The 21,120-nt window shown below is 43.8% G+C and overlaps 2 protein-coding genes and 1 long non-coding RNA gene across 8 annotated transcripts in view; 2 read left to right on the top strand and 1 right to left on the bottom strand.

Annotated features, from left to right (window-relative positions):
• The window catches only part of LOC307206583, a 74,736-nt gene extending 70,445 nt beyond the window's left edge, over window positions 1–4,291 (bottom strand). For 4 of the 6 annotated variants that reach the window (XR_013834379.1, XR_013834381.1, XR_013834382.1 and 1 more), the window contains exons 1-2: window positions 2,285–4,291; window positions 1,729–1,818 (exon numbers count right to left, since the gene is read on the bottom strand). This is a non-coding gene — a long non-coding RNA (uncharacterized lncRNA). The remainder of the gene's footprint in view (window positions 1–1,728; window positions 1,819–2,284) is intronic. The other 2 variants (XR_013834380.1, XR_013834384.1) reach the window with 1 other exon arrangement.
• Window positions 4,292–4,969: 678 nt separating this feature from the next.
• On the top strand, window positions 4,970–7,624 carry LOC307206446 (olfactory receptor 10T2-like). The gene is given in 3 exon segments (XM_079959731.1): window positions 4,970–5,438; window positions 5,665–5,814; window positions 5,817–7,624. Coding segments are annotated over 2 exon segments (927 nt in total). The 5' UTR covers window positions 4,970–5,438; window positions 5,665–5,675; the 3' UTR covers window positions 6,605–7,624.
• A 1,275-nt stretch (window positions 7,625–8,899) lies between these two features.
• On the top strand, window positions 8,900–19,258 carry TMEM52B (transmembrane protein 52B). Its single transcript, XM_079959918.1, has 5 exons — window positions 8,900–9,975; window positions 10,748–10,791; window positions 12,415–12,465; window positions 15,227–15,396; window positions 18,168–19,258. Exons 1-5 carry the CDS (start codon window positions 9,922–9,924, stop codon window positions 18,416–18,418), a joined length of 570 nt encoding a protein of 189 aa, XP_079816044.1. The 5' UTR covers window positions 8,900–9,921; the 3' UTR covers window positions 18,419–19,258.
• The last annotated feature ends 1,862 nt before the right edge of the window (window positions 19,259–21,120 follow it).

The raw sequence follows: 21,120 nt of genomic DNA, 5'->3' as shown, positions 1-21,120 counted from the left end.
CAAAGAGCCAAAGGGAAATGCTGACCTTATATCCCTTCCCAGCTCTTGCCACCAGGTGCTGTGAGTTACCAATAGGCCTCACCTGTGCGGACGTGCCTTGCCTCTTCAGAACAAACTTAGGAAAGCCCCAGTCCTGCGAAGCCCTACCGGTCACAGGGCCTGGCTCCTGCAGGCACTCCTGACACTGACTGGCAGAAGCAGTTCTCTAGAGGGATTCTATCAGGGGGCATTCCCAGCCCCGCCTGCAGATCCTATTGGGGATTTCACATGCAAAAACACATGCTCTACAACTGAGCAATGGTCCTTTGCCAACCTGGACAGCAGTATGCAGCTGGTGGTTCTGGTTACCAGTGCAACATGCAAACATGCATACCTCGTTCATCTAGGGATTTCTCTTCTTCCTTGAAGACATTACAGCACCCCTCAGGGACAGGAAGCCCCACTCCCTTTTTGCTCCCCTGGCCCTGCATCAGAATGCTAGAGAGGTCCCACTTTACAAACTATTTTGGTCTTGGCTGGAGGGAAATTCACTCATGGCCATTTTTGAGAATTCAAAAGTTGCAGTCTACACTTACAAGGGCAAAGGACCCACTTCCCAGCAAATAACTCACCAGGCGCTCCCCATTCTTCTGAAGGTATGAGCCACAGAATGACCCTATTCCCTGTGAATGGCTGGACCTCCCATGGAGACATGAGGAAGTGTCATCACGACCAATAGTGTCATTCCACTTCTGCAAGCTCAGGTCCGCGAAATCCAAGAGGTTGTCCTGCAGCAAGGAGGGGTCTGCCTTGGACCACAGATCCAGGGACTTGGTTTTTATGCAGAGGAGAGGACAAGCTGAGGTGTCATAAAAGAGTCTGTGCTAAACGTCTCTAGCCTCCTAAATTGATTATGGGCCTCTCTTGGGGTTCAGCTTTTTAGCAGGGGAAGGAAGGAGATATGTATTTCCCTCGTTACACATTGCCAGTGGAGAACACTTTGAGGATTTTGTGTATTTTACTGTCTGCTTTTATGGCATCTTGGCCTTTTAAATCTTTACAAGTTGTTTTGAAACTCTCTAGTAAAAATCAATTTATAAATTCAATTAATATCAATAATTATAAATCAATGGGGCTCAAGGGAGTGCTATTATACATGAGGTTTTAAAAATCTATCTTTCAGTCCCTCTGGGGTGCTTCCATGAGCTCAACCAGCAGTGGACATGGTGGATGTGAAAAAGAGATAAAAACAAATAAATGAGAATAAGCTCTCCAAATCCAGGTGAGGGCTGCCTCCTCCTCCATTTTCCTTGCAGATGGTGCCCATCAGCCACACATTTTGAGGAGATTTTGGCACCTCTCTGTTGGAAAGCCTCTCTTACCTATGTGTCAAGTCACCACATTTTTTTAAACAGACAAAGGTTGCAGCCGGTTACATCTCTTTGCACAGTTACACAATTTTTCATTTTGAGTGCAGAACTGATCCCAGGGTCTGCTCTCCCAAAAAGGTCCTTTGCTCCACTTTCCACACTAGACAGTAAGTAGCTAGCTAGTTACCCAGTGTTATGATGCTAAATTGACCCCTACGGTTGTAATTTCATGGGCAGTCATTTGATTTTTTCCTGATTCTAATTTTTAAGCTGTATTTTAATCAATTGTTTCTGTTTTAATGTATTTGACGTTCGATGTTAGCTGCCCTGAGCCCGATCTAGGCCGGGAAGGGAGGGGTATAAATAAAAATTTACTTACTGGACTCCGAAGAAGACAGATGTCTCCGATGTAAACTGATCAAAAAAAAAAAGACAGTTCCCTAAAGCAGCAAGACATCTCTGGTGTCAACTGAAGGAGACAGTTGAGTGAGCTTTTAAGATCCTTTCAAACAACTCACCTGGTTTCCTGGGAAGCAAAACATTCTGCAGCCCATTGTGAAGTCAGATCTTGGCCAATTCAAGATGCTGGAAATGCACCTGAGGGATGGAGTATTTAAGGGTGCAGGTATGAGCCCTGCAGAGGTGGAGTGTGTATTTTAGGGCTGAGTGAAATATGAGCTCCTAGAAATTCCTATTTGTGGGTGATAGAATTGGGGGTGGGGAGAGCATTTTACTGATTTGGGGGGAACGGGGAGGTGGTAATTCTCCTGCCATTTGGATGGAGACAAACCCAAAAAACTCAGAAAATTAACCAGAACACTCCCTGTGAGCATCGGATTTATGAAGGTCAAATAACCAAGGAGCATCTTTAAAAACTGCCGATGGGGTGGGGGGGAGAACAAGGCTTCAGAATGTCTCCCATCTTCCCCACTTACCTTACCTTCTGTGGCAGTAGGGGAGGCAGAAGACCATTGTCTGGGCTTTCAATTGAGCTAAAGATAGTTGTCTGAAGGAGACAGATGTTTCCGATGTCAACTGATCCAAAAAAGACAGTTCTCTGAAGGAGACAGACATCTGCAGTGTCAACTGATCTGAAGGAGACAGTTGAATGAGCTTTTAACTGATCTCAGGATTCTTTCAAACAACTCACCTGGTTTCCTGGGAAACAAAACATTCTGCAGCCCATTGTGAAGTCAGATCTTGGCCAAGACCTCACCCAATGGACTGTGGGCTCTCGCTCTCTCTCTCTCTCTCTCTCTCTCTCTCTCTCTCTCTCTCTCCATGTCAGTCCCATGTCAACACTTGGTATCCTCATCCAACTTCCAAGCACCTGCCCTGCCCCTTAATTTACCCCTCACCAGGAGGACCAGGGCAGCTGGATCTGGGCTTCCCTTATAGTTTCCCCCAAACACCCCCTGCCTCGCATCCCTATGGGAATTGAAGAAGAAAAAATGGGCCCTGACTGTGATCCAGTTTCCAACACCTCATAAAAACTCGCCTGTCTCCCCAAGGTGTTGGCTGGCCGGCTCTTCCTCATTTAGTCATTGTGTATTATCTGTTCCAGTGGTTTGAAAGTTCTTGCCTTTTCATTTTAGGGTGTGGGCTACACCTTCTCTTTCCACCTGGCTAACTCACCACCTCTAGGCAGCTTCCAAAAAACACATTTGTACTCTCAGGGGGTCTTCCTTGGTGCTTTATTTTTACTTGAACACCCCACCTTTCCTCCAAGGAACTCAAGGTGGTATACATGATGTACTATCCCTGCCCAAATTATCTTGGCAACAACCCTCTGAGGTAAGCTAGGCTGCCTCCAATACTGGAAGGAGTATGAGGCCATAGTGACTTTGAAGGATGCCCTCCACACCCTGGGGTGGGGAATGAGAGCTGGGGATTTCACCCTGAGGGAGCCCCAACCCCACCATTCAAAATGGTATCACAGAACTTTAAATGTGTAGCATGGATACAGCCAAAGTTTAACAATACAAAAGTAAGACAAGCAGAAACAGAAGTTACCTCAGACCCAGATAAACGACACCACAAACCAACTTATGATGCTGAATCCCCCTTGAAAAGGAAATATAGCCCCTTATTGAACTAATATTAAACTGAAATGTTAACAAAAGCAACGAATCTGAAAAAAGTGATCTAAAACAAAAAATGGATAAAAGCATAAGAGGAACTTAAGATTCTCAATCTCCCTGGCAAGATGCAGAACTCTTTCACAGACAAATTTACCACACATAGAATAGGCTTCACAGTTGTATAGTTGCACTGGGACTACCATCATATATTTTTAGGCACCAGGCAATAAGGTTTCTTCTATAACCAGACCTTTGGCCTTTAACTCTCTCTGCCCCCTGCCTGCCCCCCAACACACAGAGAGAGATTCAGAGCAGAAGACATTACCCTCTCTCCCTTTTTCTTCCAGTGCCCTGTCTGCATTTCCAAGGAAAATGCTGAAGGAAGAGGTGACATGTTTCTGGGTCCACAAGCGGGCACCAAGAAGGAGGAGGAATTTTTATAAAAGGGGCTTTATTCTCCCAAGTGAGGCTCGCCTGCTGCCTTCATTATACTACCTATAGGTACCAAGCAAAAACGTTTGTTGTCAACTGAGGCCTTGGGCTGAGGTAACATCTTCTATTCTTTTAAATGTGTTTGTGGGAAAGGGGGGTGGTTTTTGTTTGTTTATGTTTTTCTTCTGTATTTTGCGTTTCTATCTTGTATTTTTATGCCCTGAGATTTTCAGATGAGGGGGAAATCAATCAATTAAATTTCAGAGGAGCCTCTGAGATCCTTCACGTGAAATGAAAACGACAGCCCCAAGGAACTGTGCAGGTCCCTCAACTTCCCATTATTGCTCCACCCCCGCTGAAAAAAAGTTATCAAATGCGGATAAATATGAGATAATTAAAATAAAACACATAATATTTGTTATGTACTGAAGTTCTCACCCTGGGCCAGCAGGGGGATACTGTAGATAGTTCAGGTCCACATATGCAAATAAGGGATCGAAAGTGACGTTCAGTGATTGGATAGTTACAGAAAATGGTTACTGTGGAGCTTTATATAAGCAGGCTGGTTGAACCCTTCAGTTCTGTTCTGTTCCAGCTTACAAATAAAGAGCTGCTTTGGAGAAATCGCTGCATCGTCTCCTATGTCTACCCACTATTCAACACTGTTCATAGCTGAAGCAGACAGACTCTCACATCTTACAGAGAGCACAAAAGATAAACTGGCTACTAAGTCACATGTCGGGGTGATTCAACAGTTGGCAGTTAGGCCTGAATAACTTTAGTAGGCCCAAATGACTGTGCTGTCCCAGCACTTCCCAGCCTGCTTTGCTGCTTCTTGTTATGTAGTGAAGTTTCACCCTGGGCCAGCAGGGGGATACTGTAGATAGTTTTCACTCAGGTCTGTAGATAGTTTTCACTCAGGTCCACGTCAGTTATTTTAGGCGGGAAACTCTGGGTTGTTGTTGCTACAATGTTGACAGCTGGCTGCCTATAAAAGCAGGCCGGCTGAGCTGTTTGCGTCAGTTCTATTCCAGCTTACAAAATAAAGAGCTGCTTGGAGAAATCGCTGTGTCGTCTGCTATGTCAACCCACGACTTAACACTTCTGCTCTCATGTGTCTTTGTCACATGACATGTACCTCCATACACACTGCCCACACTTGTATCCGGAGGAGGTCACTTTGATGCAGCTAACCCAGCTGTTTTATTTATTAAACAATATTCACAAACCACTTAATCAGAAAGACCAGAACAAACTGTAATATTCATCATGATAAAATAAAAATTGAAAATCAAGTAGACATACTAAAATGTATCGATATAGATTAAGTCAACAGTTTTAGGGGGGAAAATACACCCAATAAAATTACATGTATTTTTACATTAGTTGTAGATTTTAACAACTCCCACTGATAATAAGATGGTTGATTATTTTACGTTTTGAAACACCGTGGAGATGATATCAGGTGGGATTTCTAAGTGTTTACATCGTTCCATGCTAAATAAAAACATCATATAAAGGATATTGTGGCAAATTGCTGTCACTTGGAAGAGCTCAACATCCAACCTGCTTCCTTGTAAGTTATTATTGTTATTGCATTTTTACAGTCACGTTATGCATTTTGTGTTTTTATGTTGCAAACTGGCTTGTGATATTCACTTGAAGGGCAGTACGTAAATTTACTAAATAACAAAAAATAAAAAATAATTTTATGAACAAGCATTTCCCCCCAGTATTTTTGTATAAAACATCAGCTGACGAGCACTGTTGCAATCTGTAACGCTTTTAAAGTTTATTTTCAGATGCTGCATCAATGGGAAGAGGAAATCAAACAGTGGTGACAGAATTTATCCTTGCTGGATTTTCCAATTTCCCAGACCTGCAGATTCCATTGTTTCTGGTGTTCTCTCTAATTTACCTGGTCACTTTGATGGCAAATATAATCATCATCACTGCAACCTCCACATCCCCATGTACTTCTTTCTCTCCATCCTCTCCTTCTCAGAAATCTGCTACTCACTTGTCATTATCCCCAATATGCTTGCAAATCTTCTAAGAGAAAAGAAGACCATTTCCTTCATTGGTTGTGCCACTCAGATGTGCATTTTCCTGGGCTTTGGGTGTACAAATTGTATGCTTCTAGCAGTGATGGGGTATGACCGATATGTCTCCATATGCAAACCTTTACGTTATCAGATTCTGATGAATCAAAGACTCGGTACCAAGCTGGTGGCTTGTTCAGCAACAACTGGATTTCTTTTTTCCACCTCAGAGACTATAATCATATTTACTTTGCCTTTCTGTGGACCAAATAAACTTAAGCACTTCTTTTGTGATTTAGCACCTTTGCTTGAATTAGCCTGTGGCCGAAACTACATAGGAGAAATTGTCATTTTCATTATTTGTGTTTTGGTTGTATTTTGCTCATTCCTGTTCATCCTTCTCTCATACTTTTTAATTGTTAACACTGTCTTGAAAATCCCCACAACGGCTGGGAAGCATAAAGCCTTTTCCACTTGTGCCTCCCATCTTATCGTGGTCGTAGTGCACTTTGGTTGTGCTTCCATTATCTATTTAAGGCCCAAATCCAGATACACACTAGATGAGGACACTTTTATTTCTGTCTCTTACACAATGGTGACTCCCTTGTTGAACCCCTTGGTGTACAGCCTGAGAAACAAAGATGTTCAAATAGCGCTTAAGAAATCGCTTGGCAAAAGCTCCTGCACCCAAAGAATCTGAAAATCCAGAGGGAAATAGTTGTCACCTTGGAATCATGAAACACAACAAATTTTGTATAACTCTATGGACAAAGAATACCTCTGATAGTTCTGCAGCTGTTCCTTATCTTTCTACTCATCTGGATATAGAATATTCATTTGGGAAATGGTGGGCTTGATTTAGTAGTTACAACTTTGATTTTCTGTTTAGTAAAATGCTGGAAAACCCCTGCTGCACCCAACAAATCTGAGAATCTAGAAGGAAATACAAGTTTTCACCTTGAAGAGGAATCATCAAACACAACAAATTTTGTATAACATTCTGGAGAAAGCAGATCTCTGATAGTACTGCAGCATTATCTTTCCACTCATCTAGATATGGAATATTCATTTGGAAAATGGTGGGCTTGATTTAGTAGTTATAACTTTGATTATCTGTTTAGTAAATTGCTGGAAAGGCGTGGGTGGCACTGTGGTCCTTTTGAGTGAATCTGAGCAACGGGGTGAGCTCTCCTTGCTCAGTCCCAGCTCCTGCCAACCTAGCAGTTCGAAAACATGTCAAAGTGCAAGTAGATTAATAGGTACCGCTCCGGCGGGAAGGTAAACGGTGTTTCCATGTGCTGCTCTGGTTCGCCAGAAGCGGCTTAGTCATGCTGGCCACATGACCCGGAAGCTGTACGCCGGCTCCCTCGGCCAATAAAGTGAGATGAGCGCCGCACCCCAGAGTTGTCCGCGACTGGACCTAATGGTCAGGGGTGCCTTTACCTTTACATTTTAAAATGCTGGGGAATATATTGGTTTGAAAGGGGATTGTCTCATAAAGGAAGCTCTAGAACAAAAGACATGTTTCAAAACATTAATCTTGTTTCTTCCCAAATCTTAACCCCAATTTCATGACTAAACATTCATGCAGAGTCATTAAGTGCTGAAACTTAACCAAGGCATCAAGATTGTTCTTTGTGCTGAAAAATCTTCTTGATATCAGTGAGATAAGTCACTATGCAACATTTAGAATACATCTGAAGGCAGTCCTGTTTCAGGAAGTTTTTTAATGTTTAATGTTTTATTATGTTTTATACAATGTTTTAATGTTTTATTGTATGCTCGAAGCCGCCCAGAGTGGCTGGGGCAACCCAGCCAGATAGGCAGGGTACAAATAATAAAATCAGCATCAGCATCATCATCATGTACTGTATATTTGAGCTGGGGGCAGTTGGGTATGCTGGAAAAACTCAACATTTCTGCTTATCTTTGTGGATGTGGCTTCTTCTGCTCTTGCTTCTCCCCAGTAAAGACTATTTTTAAACAGGGAATCATGTGAAAATATGTCTGTTGTTTTTCAGAAATTTGAATTGATGCGGAATGGACCTAATTTCTGCTCTTTGGCTTTCTCAAAGAACAATTAGTATGGCATACGTTCCTTTTCCTTAATTCTCCCATCTCATTAGGTTGAATTCAGTGAGGAGACCTTCGGAGCAAACAAATACAGTGGTACCTCAGGTTACATTCGCTTTAGGTTACAGACGCTTCAGGTTACAGACTCCACTAACCCAGAAATAGTACCTCGGGTTAAGAACTTTGCTTCAGGATGAGAACAGAAATCTCATGGCTGCGGTGCAGCGGCAGTGGGAGGCCCCATTAACTAAAGTGGTACCTCAGGTTAAGAACAATTCCAGGTTAAGAACGGACCTCCAGAACGAATTAAGTTCTTAACCCGAGGTACCACTGTGCAGAATTAGTTTACCTGTTCTGCCAATTGCTTTTTGAAAATTGTTGGCTGACACATATACAGCACACGCAAAACGGAGCTTTGCCATTTTTACAGCATAAATTTATCTTAGCATTAATATTTATATAATTTAAACCTGCAGAGCAACATATGGGGAAAAAAACTTATAATTTTTATTTGCCCATTAGATTATTAGATATAGGGCCCTTTCAGATGGGGTTTTTGCAAAGATCCCCTTCTGCATTTATGTGCTTATGGCTTTGCAGCGAAGAAGTGGTGGTGCCTGAAAAATGAATGGAAAAGTATTTCTCGGTATTCCACTCAGGACCTTGACCTTGAAGGGCAAAATATTTAGGGGAAAATATTCAGTTCTGTTTGGGGGTCAGGTGCTCCTGAACCAGCACCAAACAGAGTCAGTTTCTGGATCTAGCATCCGTGTCAACATGCTGCTGTCTGTATTTCTGCACTTTTATATGCATGCTGTTCTCCTTGGAGCATATACACCTGACATGCCTGTTTAAATTCTAGTTGCGTGACTGCTATTTTTTTTTTAAAAAAAATCCATCGGTTCTGCTCACTGCCTCGGAAAATTATGCCAGAGTAATGATTCACCAGCTTAATTGTTGTCACGGTTGTAGCAGAGGGTAAAACACCTGCCAGATTTTTTCAGATGCAATACAGCCCCAGAGCAGAAGGATTATTAAGCGCAAAAACCGATTGTGTTATGACCGACTGAAATTTGAATTATGGATTCTTCGGAAATGTTTACCATTTCTCCCCTACTGCTATATACAAATCTGCATGCTCAGCTCATGTATTTATATGTGGAACATGCAGGAATGTAATAGTGGTTATTATACAAGGGGGAAACAGGCCGTTAAGAGACTGTTTAATGTAACCGCTTGAGGGAGAATTGAGAGAAGAAAGCCAAACGGCACTAAAGTAAAAAGCGTGGAAAGCATGTGGGTCTAAACAGGGAAGTAGCAATCATTTGCTACAGATTAATGTTTATACCTTTGGTGCTTTTTTTGAAACTTTGGAGCAAGGGAGGCCATGGGGGATTAGTGGAACACATGGGTGGAATACTGGGAAATGCTTTTTCCGTCGTTTTTCAAGTATCGCCTCTTGTTCATTGAAAAGCGATAAGGACATAGATGCAGGAGGCAGAGGAACAGACCTCTCAACCTAGGTAAAGCAGAAGGTCAGTTGCTTTATCCTGAACTATGTTCTGGGGGTTGAGGTGGTGAAGGCAAGGGGACAGGTAGAGTGATACAGGAGCACTTTTTACAGGGCACCAGGAGAAGACACTCCTCAGCTTTCTTTGACTTTCTGAGGTATAAGCTACTGAGATTATGCATGTACAATTTGCCTATATTTCTGTGTGTGTCCTTATAGAAGATCGATCAGAGCTAAAAGATAGGAAGTGTGAATTTCTAAGAAAGGCTACGTGATGGGGGCAAAAGTATAAAGAATAAAAGCTGTGAGATGTGGCGCCCCCAGGCAATTTCAGTGTCTCTTATGCCAGCTTGAAGATGGCGCATGATGAACTTGAGGTTGCAAGGAGGTCCCAGCTTCGGACAACAGAAGACTGAGCAACAGAAGATTCACTGATGGGGAAGACGAGCCAAGTTGTGACCATCTCTGCTCTGACATGTCTGTCTCAGGTAAGGCACCTTGGATTTCAGTTTGGCCAGAAAGGAAAGCCAGCAGGAAATTAGAATTCAAATAGGGATCTGTATTGTAAAATGTAGAAAGCCTCTCTAAGTCATGTGGTGGAGAGAGAGAGGAGAATGAAATATCTGGCTGGGGTGGAGAACAAAAATTAATATTTTATCCCTTGAGGAAGAGGGCAAAGATAGCTCAGTTGGTTAGAGTGTGGTGCTGATAATGCCAGGGTTGCAGGTTTGTTTTTTTTTGTTTTTTTAATAATATTTATTAAAGATTTTCAAATATAACAAAAAAAAAGAAAAACATCCAAATTTAAGGCCTTATTTTCAATATCATCTTTCCAGGACTTCCCCCTCCCCACCCCCTCTTGTATTCCAATTCTTTCAAATAGATTCAACAAATTCTTACCCCAAATTTTAAAATTATTATCATTAACCCAATTTAAAAAATATTTTCCCATCCCCTAAAATCGACCTGTTCCCTTCCACGAGTTCCCCTCTTTAATATAAGATACAGATTAACATAAAAGAATTTAAAAAAAGAATAAAATATAATTTAACACCCTTTGGATTCCAAATTTCCCTCCCCCCTTTCCCGGTTGCGTTCCCAATGTCCATCCAGGGTTGCAGGTTTGATCCCTGTATGGCCTGGCTGCATATTCAGGTTGGATTAGATGAACCTCAGAGTCCCTTCCAGTTCTATGATTTAAAAATGGAATGGATGAAGAGGAAAGAATAAAAGCCACTTTGACTTTTTCATCTCTTGAAGGTTCCTCAGGTGACACTGCAGGAGAGCTGTTCAGGCACTGACCAGTGAGTATGTTCATGGAATTAACTGCTTCTTGCAGCTGACTGAAATTTTGAGTGAAATTAAGTGAAATTTTGCCTCAGTTTTCAGGGGGAAGGTTGAGGGAGGGGGAGACACACACACTTTGGCAATGGTCTCCATCATGGGTAGGCAAACTAAGGTCTGGGTGGCCGAATCCGGCCCAATCGCCTTCTCAATCCGGCCTGCCGACAGTCCAGGAATCAGTGGGTTTTTACATGAGTAGAATGTGTGCTTTTATTTAAAATGCATCTCTGGGTTATTTGCGGGGCATAGGAATTCGTTCATCCCCCACCAAATATAGTCCGCCCCCCCACAAGGTCTGAGGGACAGTGGACCGGCCCCCTGCTGGAAAAGTTTGCTGACCCCTGTAAGGAAAGCTTGGGTCCTCGAGAAAGTGTATTTAGTGGTGAAACAAACGCCATCGTTTCCTAACTGGTTTCGTTGTGCAGGGGGCTGCAACAGCCATTTTAAAGAGTCTGACCAGAAGTTACAGACTCCCAAGAAATTTCGGGGAACTTGGCATCCAACTTCCAACGTCCAAAATAAGAGGGGGACTTGGGGGCCACCTATCTGAATCCCCTTCAGTAACAAGGCCATAGCTGTCAACTTTTCCCTTTTCTTGCGAGGAATCCTATTCGGAATAAGGGAATTTCCCTTAAAAAAAGGAAAACAGCTATGAACAAGGCAGGGAAACGGATATTGTATTGGGTCACTTGGAACTTGTTGGTGTGGGTTTCCCTATGTTCTTGTGTCAATTTCTCCTAAACGCCCAGTTGCCATAGCCTACTTTAACAATTTTTCATGGAAATGTGTTCAGATGTTCCCCAATTTTTGGAAAATTTGAGTCACTCTGCCACTAAGAGTTTTGTCATTGTGGATTTGCAATGTCTGGGAATTGTCATTCTTCCCCAGAAAATGGAGATGCATGTCAATGCTGGCTCTGGGGTGATTTTGGGCTTGGTTACTTGCCCAGTTTGCAAATATTTTAAGGCAGAACCCCTGCACTTTCTCACAATCTCACCATAGGTGTGGGAGTATCGGGGGGGGGGGTATCACACCCTCTCCAGCAAAGCAAGCTTTCCAGAATTAGTCTTAAGGTGAGCCCTAGACCACATGCTTCAAACGTGAATCCAAGTTTTGAAGGCCACTAGACCTCTTTGCCTCTTAGGACCAGGCTTAGAGAGATCCTTAAATAATGTCAGTGAGCGCTGCGGAAATTGTATGTGCAGAAGAGGAGATCTGAGCTACTTGGAACCAGCTGAACGTGGTCTTGAAAGGAACAGTCTCACTTTAAAAGCTTATATTGCCCGCCTTCTTTCAAATAAGCATCTCATTGTCAGCCCTCTGTTATCACCCAGTAATCTTCCTGTGTTTATCTGCACTTGGGATGTTCAAAGAAAAGAAGTATTAGAGATGGCTGAGGCTTAAGATGTTTGAAGTAACTGTGCAGATTGCAAAACCAAATCATTTATTGATTTAATCTAATATATTCATACCTGCCTTTCTTAACAAATCTCGAGAAACCAAGCAAAGGGAAATAGGGGCATTCATGGATGTGCAAACCTGGCTTTTATTTCTGTGATATTAACATTTTCTTGAATCGCCAGTTCTCCCCAAAGCTGCTCAAGCCAAAACTGGATCCATCTCTGGTACATCTGGTAAGATTCTTTTTGGGGGAAAAAACCATGTTGTAACTGTGTCAGTTGTGTGATGTTTGCGTTGATGAATGATGCCACCAGCTGCAAGCTGTCCTGGAATGTGCATTGTGACAGCCTGGAGTTTCTGTGCAGTGCTGAGTTCTATTTCCATTGAAGCCTAATTTTCACTGAAGACCCAAACCTGTGCTAGGGCTGTGCCACATTAATCTGCAGGTTGGGGCTTGTATCCAACTGATTTCTGCTCAGAGTAGAGCAAGTGAAATTAATGGGCCTAAATGACCATTAATTCCAAAAAGATCCACTTTGAATAGGGCTAGAACACCTCTGTTTAAAATATTAACATACCCCAGCATAGAAAACTACCATTACAGAGAGAGGACTAGCCATAATATTATCGTTGTACTAGTTTTCTACATAGATGGATTGTTAATGCAGAGGACATGTGAGTCCTGTAAAGCCTGCAGATTAAAATGCTATGGTGCACATTCAAGTCTACTACCTCAGCCAGCAGCCCTAATATTATATCCCTCTGGATTCAGGGACTAGATGAGGAGGAAGTGTCCCCTCGCATCCAGTGTCCTTCCAAAATGATACAGTCGTACCTTGGTTCTTGAATTTAACCCATTTCGGGAGTCCGTTTGACCCCCCAAATGGTTCAAAAACCAAGCTGCAGAAGCACTGTCAGACGTTCGGCTTCCAAAAAACGTTCACAAACCGGAACACTCACTTCCGGGTTTGCGACATTCGGGAGTTGATTTGTTCAACAACTAAGGCATTTGACTACCAAAATACCACTGTATTGGTAAATTAGAAATTCTTCATTGTTTGATGTCCTGCTTCTAAATTTCTCAAGACCAATGTGCACATGTGGTTTACAGTAGGTTCCAACAGTAGTTCATATATTTTTTCTTCTCAGTTACCAAATCTGCACATGTGCATTGATAAAACACCACACAGAAACAAAGTTCAAGAGTGCCTTTGGGTAGTGTTTTGTCACTCTAGATGTGGGGCGGGGGGAGTGGGACAGGAAGGGCAAATACAGTCATACCTTGGATCTCAAACACCCTGGCTCCTGAACAAATTGGCTCCCAAATGATCAAAACCCAGAAGTGAGTGTTCCAGTTTTCAAACGTTCTTTAGGAAGCCGAACGTTTGATGCGGCTTCTATGGCTTCTGATTGGCTGCAGGGGCTTCCTGCAGCCAATCAGAAGTTGTGCTTTGGTTTCCAAATGATTTGGAAGTTGAGTAGACTTCTGGAACGGATTCCGTTTGACTTCCAAGGTACGACTGTAGACTGAAGGAACAAATTGAATTGCTCTGCTTCTGGAACAAACTGCAGACATAGGAACCAACTCCTATGTACTCCAAAGTATTTGAGGTGGCCAAGCCCCTCAAAGGTTGATGGGCATTGCCATTCAAATGGGGTGTGTGCACCATCGCAGCGAGAGAGAAGCCAAAATGCCCAGCAGGCTAGGAATTTATCCTTGCTCTGGGCATGGGGCCAAGCATCGGTATTGGCTAGTTGTTCCCGCGCCCAGGGGATTGCCCTCTAATTCTTCCCGCCATTGGCCAATTTGGCGGCTGGAGGACGATAGGCCGATTCACAGAGGAGGCCTGGGGGGCCGCCGACAAACCTGCCAACCCGAGAAGGGGCAAACGGACTTATTTTGGAACAAAAGGATGGAGTGCTGGGAAATCTGCTCATCACTTGATTCATGATGTTTGGGTTCCTACAACTGGGGGGGGGGACAGGGGGCAGCTTCCCCCCTAAATCAAGTAAATCAATGAAAATACTTAACTAACTGAGGTTCTGCCCCCCCCAACATGAAGCCTGCCCCCCCCCAACATAAAGCCTGGCTATGCTAAGGTTACCAGATTTTTTTCAAGGAATCCAGAGATACTTTTTATTTAAAAAAAAGGGGGGGGAGATATTTTTAAAAAGTTATTAAAAAAATTTAAGAAGTAATATCTTCTCTTCTGTGGTCTCCTCTGTCACATGGTCTTCCACTGGGCCCTGGCCTGCTGTCTTGGAGCGCTAGCCGCCATGGAGTAGGCTCGGGTCGGTCCTGGGCTCAGCCACGTGTCCTTGCCCTCCTGTTGCTCTCCTACCTCTTCTCCTGAGTGGTGGCAGCGGTGCGGCAAGGTCGGGGCTCCCCTCTTTTTTCTCCTTCCTCTTTCTCTCTTCCTTCTCCTCTCCTCTCCTCCTTCTCCCTGTGTCGGCTCCAGGGTTTTCCTGGCCCCGGAGAGCTGCTGGGCAGTTGGCTGGGCGCTCTTGCGCCTGGCTCGATTTGGGTCGCGCACGTGTGTGTGTGTGTGTCAGCGGTTCCCCCAGTTGATGCACCGGGCGTCCCCGGTTCCCCCTTGGCAGTGGTGGCAGCAGCGGCAGTCTCAGCAGCCCGGAGCCAGTCTGGTAGCGCAGTTGACTCTGGCTGGCTTCAGGAGCTGCTCGCTGCTGTGGCACCCGCCATTTTGCGTCGCTGGAAGTCCCCATATGATGTGCCTTGTGCCGTTGAACCAATCATGCAACATCCATTTCCTACGAATAAATCTACAACACTTAAAATATAAATCCGGGGACATTAAATGAAATCCAGGGACATTCTGGGGACGGATTTCGTCCAGGGACGGATTTGTAAATCTGGGGGCTGTCCCTGGGAAACGGGGACGTCTGGTAACCATAGGCTATGCCCATGTTCCTACTTAGTATGAACAATAAATGGCAGTGGTTTTGACTCTCCCCTTCTTTCCCCCCCACTTCTGGGCTTGTGGTTGTGATGGTTGGGCTGCTGCTCCTCTGCGGCCTCGTCTCTGTCTGTGTGAGGTACTGCTGCCTTCATTGCCACCCAGCCGGGGAAGACGACAACTCCCAGCCCTATGAAGTCACAGTCATCGCATTTGATCACGACAGCACTCTTCAAAGCACCATCACTTGTGAGTTGAGCAACCATACTAGTCCCTTGCTAGCTGCTTAAAATCTATAGAAAGGTTTCTACTAGAGAAGAATGGCAGATCGAGTTAACGGACTACAGTGTTACCTCAGGTTACAGATGCTTCAGGTTACAGACGCTTCAGGTTATAGAATCCGCTAACCCAGAAATAGTACCTCGGATTAAGAACTTTGCTTCAGGATGAGAACAGAAATCATGTGGTGGTAGCGGGAGGCCCCATTGGCTAAAGTGGTACCTCAGGTTGAGTACAGTTTCAGATTAAGAATGGACCTCCAGAACAAATTAAGTTCTTAACCCGAGGTACCACTGTATGCTGAAATGGCTAAAATGACCAGAAAAGTCAGAAATCAGGAAGACCAAAATTTTAATAAAGAATGGGGGAAATTTATAGCTTATGTTAAAGACCATTGTAAACAGTTAAAATCGTTAGTAGGATTGGAATATCACTTGTTGTTTCAGGTTGATTCTGGACATAATGGAAGAGTTAAAAGGTTTGGAGTACAGTGGTACCTCGGGTTAAGTACTTAATTCGTTCCGGAGGTCCGTTCTTAACCTGAAACTGTTCTTAACCTGAAGCACCACTTTAGCTAATGCGGCCTCCCACTGCCGCTGCGCCATCGGAGCACGATTTCTGTTCTCATCCTGAAGCAAAGTTCTTAACCCGAGGTAATATTTCTGGGTTAGCGGAGTCTGTAACCTGAAGCATATGTAACCTGAAGCATATGTAACCCGAGGCACCACTGTATTATAAAAGATCCGGGAGGAAATGATTAATAATAGGACCTACATAGGGAAGGATGGAAGTCCAGGAGATTCCTTGGAATCTTGTTTTAACGATTTATGTGTGATATATCTCTGTAAAACTTTAAGTTGAAAAATCAAATAAAAATTTAAAATAAACTTTAAAAAAAAATCAATAGAAAGGACTCTACTCCAATCTCCATCTGCCTTTGAGGCAAAACCAGTAATGGTGCAGAGCGGTCTCAGACATTTCATCCAAGGAAGAAGCAGATCGTTTTGCATTTCCGTTATCCCAGTCTTGCTTCCTTCCCATGAAGAGATGCTACAGTTTTTTTAATGTATTCAGCGGTGGAGCGTATGGAAAGGCTGCCCGGGGCGGGTGTGCAGAGATGTCCCCCAAGGAGGGGTGGAGAATGCAGGGAGCTTGCAAAGCGGTGCAGAGGGTACACTCGGGTGCCACAGTCCAGGAGAGTGGGTGGCAACATTGGCGCCCACCCTCCTCTTTCCGCCAAAACTGCCGGGCCAGGCACAAAGAAACTGCAGCCGCAGCCTCTCTCTGCCCCTAGGTAGGTATCAATATCCAGAGCTGTAGAAGCAGCTACAGTGGCATAGCGTGGATTGCTGGCACACAGGGCGGGGCAAGTTTTGTGCCCTCCTGGTGGACTGGGCAGCTGCAATGGGGAGGAGAACGCCAGGGGAGCATGTGTGGAGCCCAATGGAGGGTGAACGGAGCCCGCCTCCAGCAGGCTCCTCACCGACTGCCTCCACTCTGCCCACCACTCTGACTTAAAGGTAAAGGGACCCCTGACCATTAGGTCCAGTCATGGCCGACTCTGGGGTTGTGGCCTCATCTCGCTTTATTGGCCGAGGGAGCTGGCGTACAGCTTCCGGGTCATGTGGCCAGCATGACTAAGGCGCTTCTGGCGAACCAGAGCAGCGCACGGAAACGCCGTTTACCTTCCCACCGGAGCGGTACCTATCTATCTACTTGCACTTTGACGTGCTTTCGAACTGCTAGGTTGGCAGGAGCAGGGACTGAGCAATGGGAGCTCACCCCACTGCGGGGATTTGAACCGCCGACCTTCTGATCAGCAAGTCCTCGGCTCTGTGGTTTAACCCACAGCGCCACCCGCGTCCCTACCTGCCCACTAAACCAAGCCACCTGCCGCCAACCGTCAGCTGCCAAAAATGCCTTTTTGTTAGGGATTGTAGGATAAGACCCGCCAAGGAAAAGAAAGAATTTATTGATTTATGCAACAACAGCGGCAAGAGTCTTGATTGCACAAGGATGGAAGAATGAGGAAACCCCGACAAAAGAACAGTGGCAAGAAAAATTGATGAACTACACAGAACTGGCAAAATTGGCACACAAATTACGAGACAAGGACAACTGTGACTTTAAAGAAGAATGGGAACCTTTTGCAAATTATTTAAAAAGACAGCAAAATGAATCGGGCTCCTTGGCAGGTCTTGAGTAAACATACACAAAATTATTGAGGATAAACATAGTAGACGGATAATATAAGGATGTATACCATTTTATAATATGCAGAAGTTAACATTGGTTGAGAAATCAGAGAGAAGCTGAGGGAAGTCATAGGGGGGAGGGGGAGGGGAGGGTTTGTTGGGGAGGTGGGGGGAATGGGGGGAAATAATGAAGATGATGTGTTTTGATAATTTGTTGTTGAAATTGTCAATAATTTTTTTTTAATAAAAACCCTCAGCTGCCAGGACTCTGTGCCCGTTGCGGGGGCACCTGATTGCAACCCCTTAAAAATGAGTGCCCAGGGCCATGGCCCCCCCCTGCCCCCTCCCACTACGTCTCTTCTGTGTTATCTTGGACAATAAATTCTGTGTGCACTCTGTATGCATTCTGCAGTGCGCATTCCTTTGGCAGAAGCCCCCTCGACCATCAATCAGTCACAGCATTGGGGTCATTCTTATCCTCGCTCATTCCTGATATTTAAGGTACTGGAAGTAACCTGGAGAGTTGTGTGTTCTTCTTGTTTTCAGCTTTCCATTCGGTGTTTGGTCCAGCTGCTAGAAGAATGCTTGCAGTAGCTCATTCCCACAGCGTTCTCCCAGCCATACATTACCCTGCTGGGATGGAGACACCCCCCATTTACGAGGAGGCTGTGCACATGAGTAGATTCAGAGTGGCTAGAAGTGGAGAACCAGCTCCAGAGTCACAGCTGGAGGAGAAACAGTCGGTGGACGCCGAGAAAGGACAACAAGCAGATCAACCATCAAGCCAAGGCTCCTGATGAACCAGATCATAATCAAGTACTGCCAAGACCACTTCAAATTATGTTCCTTTGGTAGCTGTAGTGTTTTCTAATGCTACAATTCTCAAATTCCCCAGAGAGGCTTGGGAAACCCAGCCGGATGGGCAGGGTATAAATATATTATTATTATTATTATTATTATTATTATTATTATTATTATTATTATTTGCACGATGCATTAAATAAATTGCATGCAACCTGTAGCAATGTGGCAATACACTGTATGCAAAAGCAGAGATTTTACATGCGTTTCCAAAGTTTGTATTTCTCTTGGACTCTTAAATCGATCACTAATGCTGTAAAATATAACCTGGAAGCACAACACAAATGTTTGCAGTGAATTTCAATTCATGATCTATCTTTATTCACTGACCATCCGTTCCTGCCTTGAGTTTTTGTGTGGTGTTTTCTTCTTAATGATGTACATAATAGGTTGCCTGCCTTTGAGTCCTTAATCCTTAAACTATCACTAGTTATCATTACATGATTAGTGAGAATGGTGATTAATTGAAGGAGGCCATTAAAGTATTTGAGTGGGGGAAATACTGTTTTGTTTTGGTTTTTTAAAAAAAGATGTGGTGTGCGATTAATTCTTTGGGTCTCTTTTTCCATGCCTGAGGACCTGGGTGAAGCGTGATGGTTGAATTACAAACTATTAACACTGCAGGAAGTAAACAAACCTGGGGTCTTTCCGTTCCTTGATTCAGCCATCAAATTCAGTGCAAGGTGGCCTGATGGCAGATTAGAAAAGGGAGCTGAATAGCCGCATACATCTGAGCCTGTGGTACTGGCAGCTTTTCTTTCTTGCAGCTTGTTGTTGTTGTTGTTTAGTCGTTTAGTCATGTCCAACTCCTCGTGACCCCATGGATCAGAGCACGCCAGGCACTCCTGTCTTCCACTGCCTCCTGCAGTTTGGTCAAACTCATGCTGGTAGCTTCGAGAACACTGTCCAACCATCTCATCCTCTGTCGTCCCCTTCTCCTTGTGCCCTCCATCTTCCCCAACATCAGGGTCTTTCCCAGGGAATCTTCTCTTCTCATGAGGTGGCCAAAGTATTGGAGCCTCAGCTTCAGGATCTGTCCTTCCAGTGAACAGTCAGGGCTTATTTCCTTAAAAATGGAGAGGTTTGATCTTCTTGCAGTCCATGGGACTCTCAAGAGTCTTCTCCAGCACCAGAATTCAAAAGCATCAATTCTTCGGTGATCAGCTTTCTTTGTGGTCCAGCTCTCACTTCCATACATCACTACTGGGAAAACCATAGCTTTAACTATACGGACCTTTGTTGTTCTTGCAGCTAGGTTACATTTATTCCAACAAAAGCTTGTTTTTTTCTGGCATGTACCTCCCTCCCTTTCCTCTATCACAAACATGTTTCATCTACAGATTTGCACTGGCATTGTAGTGAAGCCAGGACAGCACTCAAAACTTATGATCTAGCCTTGTCCTGTATTAATTCAAATGTTGATGCTGTACACCATTACTTCCTGGTGTCCTCTGCCTTGATGGAGGGCAATGAGATTGGTCCCTGCAAATCCTATTAGCTAAATCAAATACTGGAAGGATCGGACAGCTCCCCGATTGCATTATGTTTGGGAGACCTTTTTCTTTTGCAGCAAAAGAAAAGGCCACCTTTAGCTGGAAGCACAAAGAACATAAAACATCCTGAGACCTGGGACTCCTATTTAGAGTTCCACATGATCTATATGCCAAATGGGTTCTGCTGGAGTTTATCCTTTTTCCATCTGCCCTCTTCTCTCCCTTCCCACCCCCCACCCCCATATTGCTCTTGGGTGGAATCTACACACATATAAAAACCGTTCTGAAATTATTATTATTTTTTTAAAAAAGCATTTTGAAAAATACATTGAATTTTCCATAAGGCTCACCATTGCCATCTAGTGTCACATTGTATATTGCACTTAAAACACACAACACAATTAAAACGTTTTATTTGCTGCTGAATAGCTGAGTCCTTGTTTATGAATATATTGATCTGACTTTGTATAGTACTAACCCATCCAAGAAAACAGACTTGCTTTGCTGGTTCCTTTCCTACTGGTTTTTTTGTTTTTTGTTTCTTGTTTGTATTGCTATAAAATACTTTAAATCAATAAACTATTGTAGAAGCTATTAATAAATAACATAAATATGATGCCAGTATCTGTGCCATTTGCTAATTTAATGAGTTTAAGCTAAATCAACTGGCTATGGAAGTATTTGTCCAATTTTTGAACTGGAAACAGATTTTATTCGCTAGCACTAATTTCGTTTTGTGTGTGCTGTTATTATAATTCTTCAATCTACACTTCATGGCACTTATTAGTTGTGCCAAAACAAATTCTGGGAAATTCAGCTTGTGTTACCTGGAGTGTTGGAAATGCCATTTAAATCAGTCAAAGCTGTTTAACTTGCTTTCTGGCTGGCGCATGCCTGGCAATCGTTCAGACATACCGTATTTTTTTGCTCTATAAGACTCACTTTTTCCCTCCTAAAAAATGTGGAAATGTGTGTGCGTCTTATGGAGCGAATGCAGGCTGCGCAGCTATCCCAGAAGCCAGAACAGCAAGAGGGATTGCTGCTTTCGCTGCACAGTGATCCCTCTTGCTGTTCTGGCTTCTGAGATTCAGAATATTTTTTTTCTTGTTTTCCTCCTCCAAAAACTAGGTGCGTCTTGTGGTCTG

Source organism: Podarcis cretensis (assembly GCF_951804945.1).
Source record: "Podarcis cretensis genome assembly, chromosome: 17".
NCBI classification, from domain to species: domain Eukaryota; kingdom Metazoa; phylum Chordata; class Lepidosauria; order Squamata; family Lacertidae; genus Podarcis; species Podarcis cretensis.
The sequence above is the reverse complement of the archived record's forward strand: the minus strand, read 5'-3'. Positions and strand labels throughout refer to the sequence as shown.

What these genes read in the sequence shown, in the direction of transcription:
- TMEM52B (XM_079959918.1), top strand. Translation starts at nt 9,922, where the DNA reads ATGGGGAAGACGAGCCAAGTTGTGACCATCTCTGCTCTGACATGTCTG. An exon ending in CTCTGACATGTCTGTCTCAG is followed by an intron (nt 9,976 to 10,747) that starts GTAAGGCACCTT and finishes CATCTCTTGAAG; the next exon opens with GTTCCTCAGGTGACACTGCA. An exon ending in ATCCATCTCTGGTACATCTG is followed by an intron (nt 12,466 to 15,226) that starts GTAAGATTCTTT and finishes CCCCACTTCTGG; the next exon opens with GCTTGTGGTTGTGATGGTTG.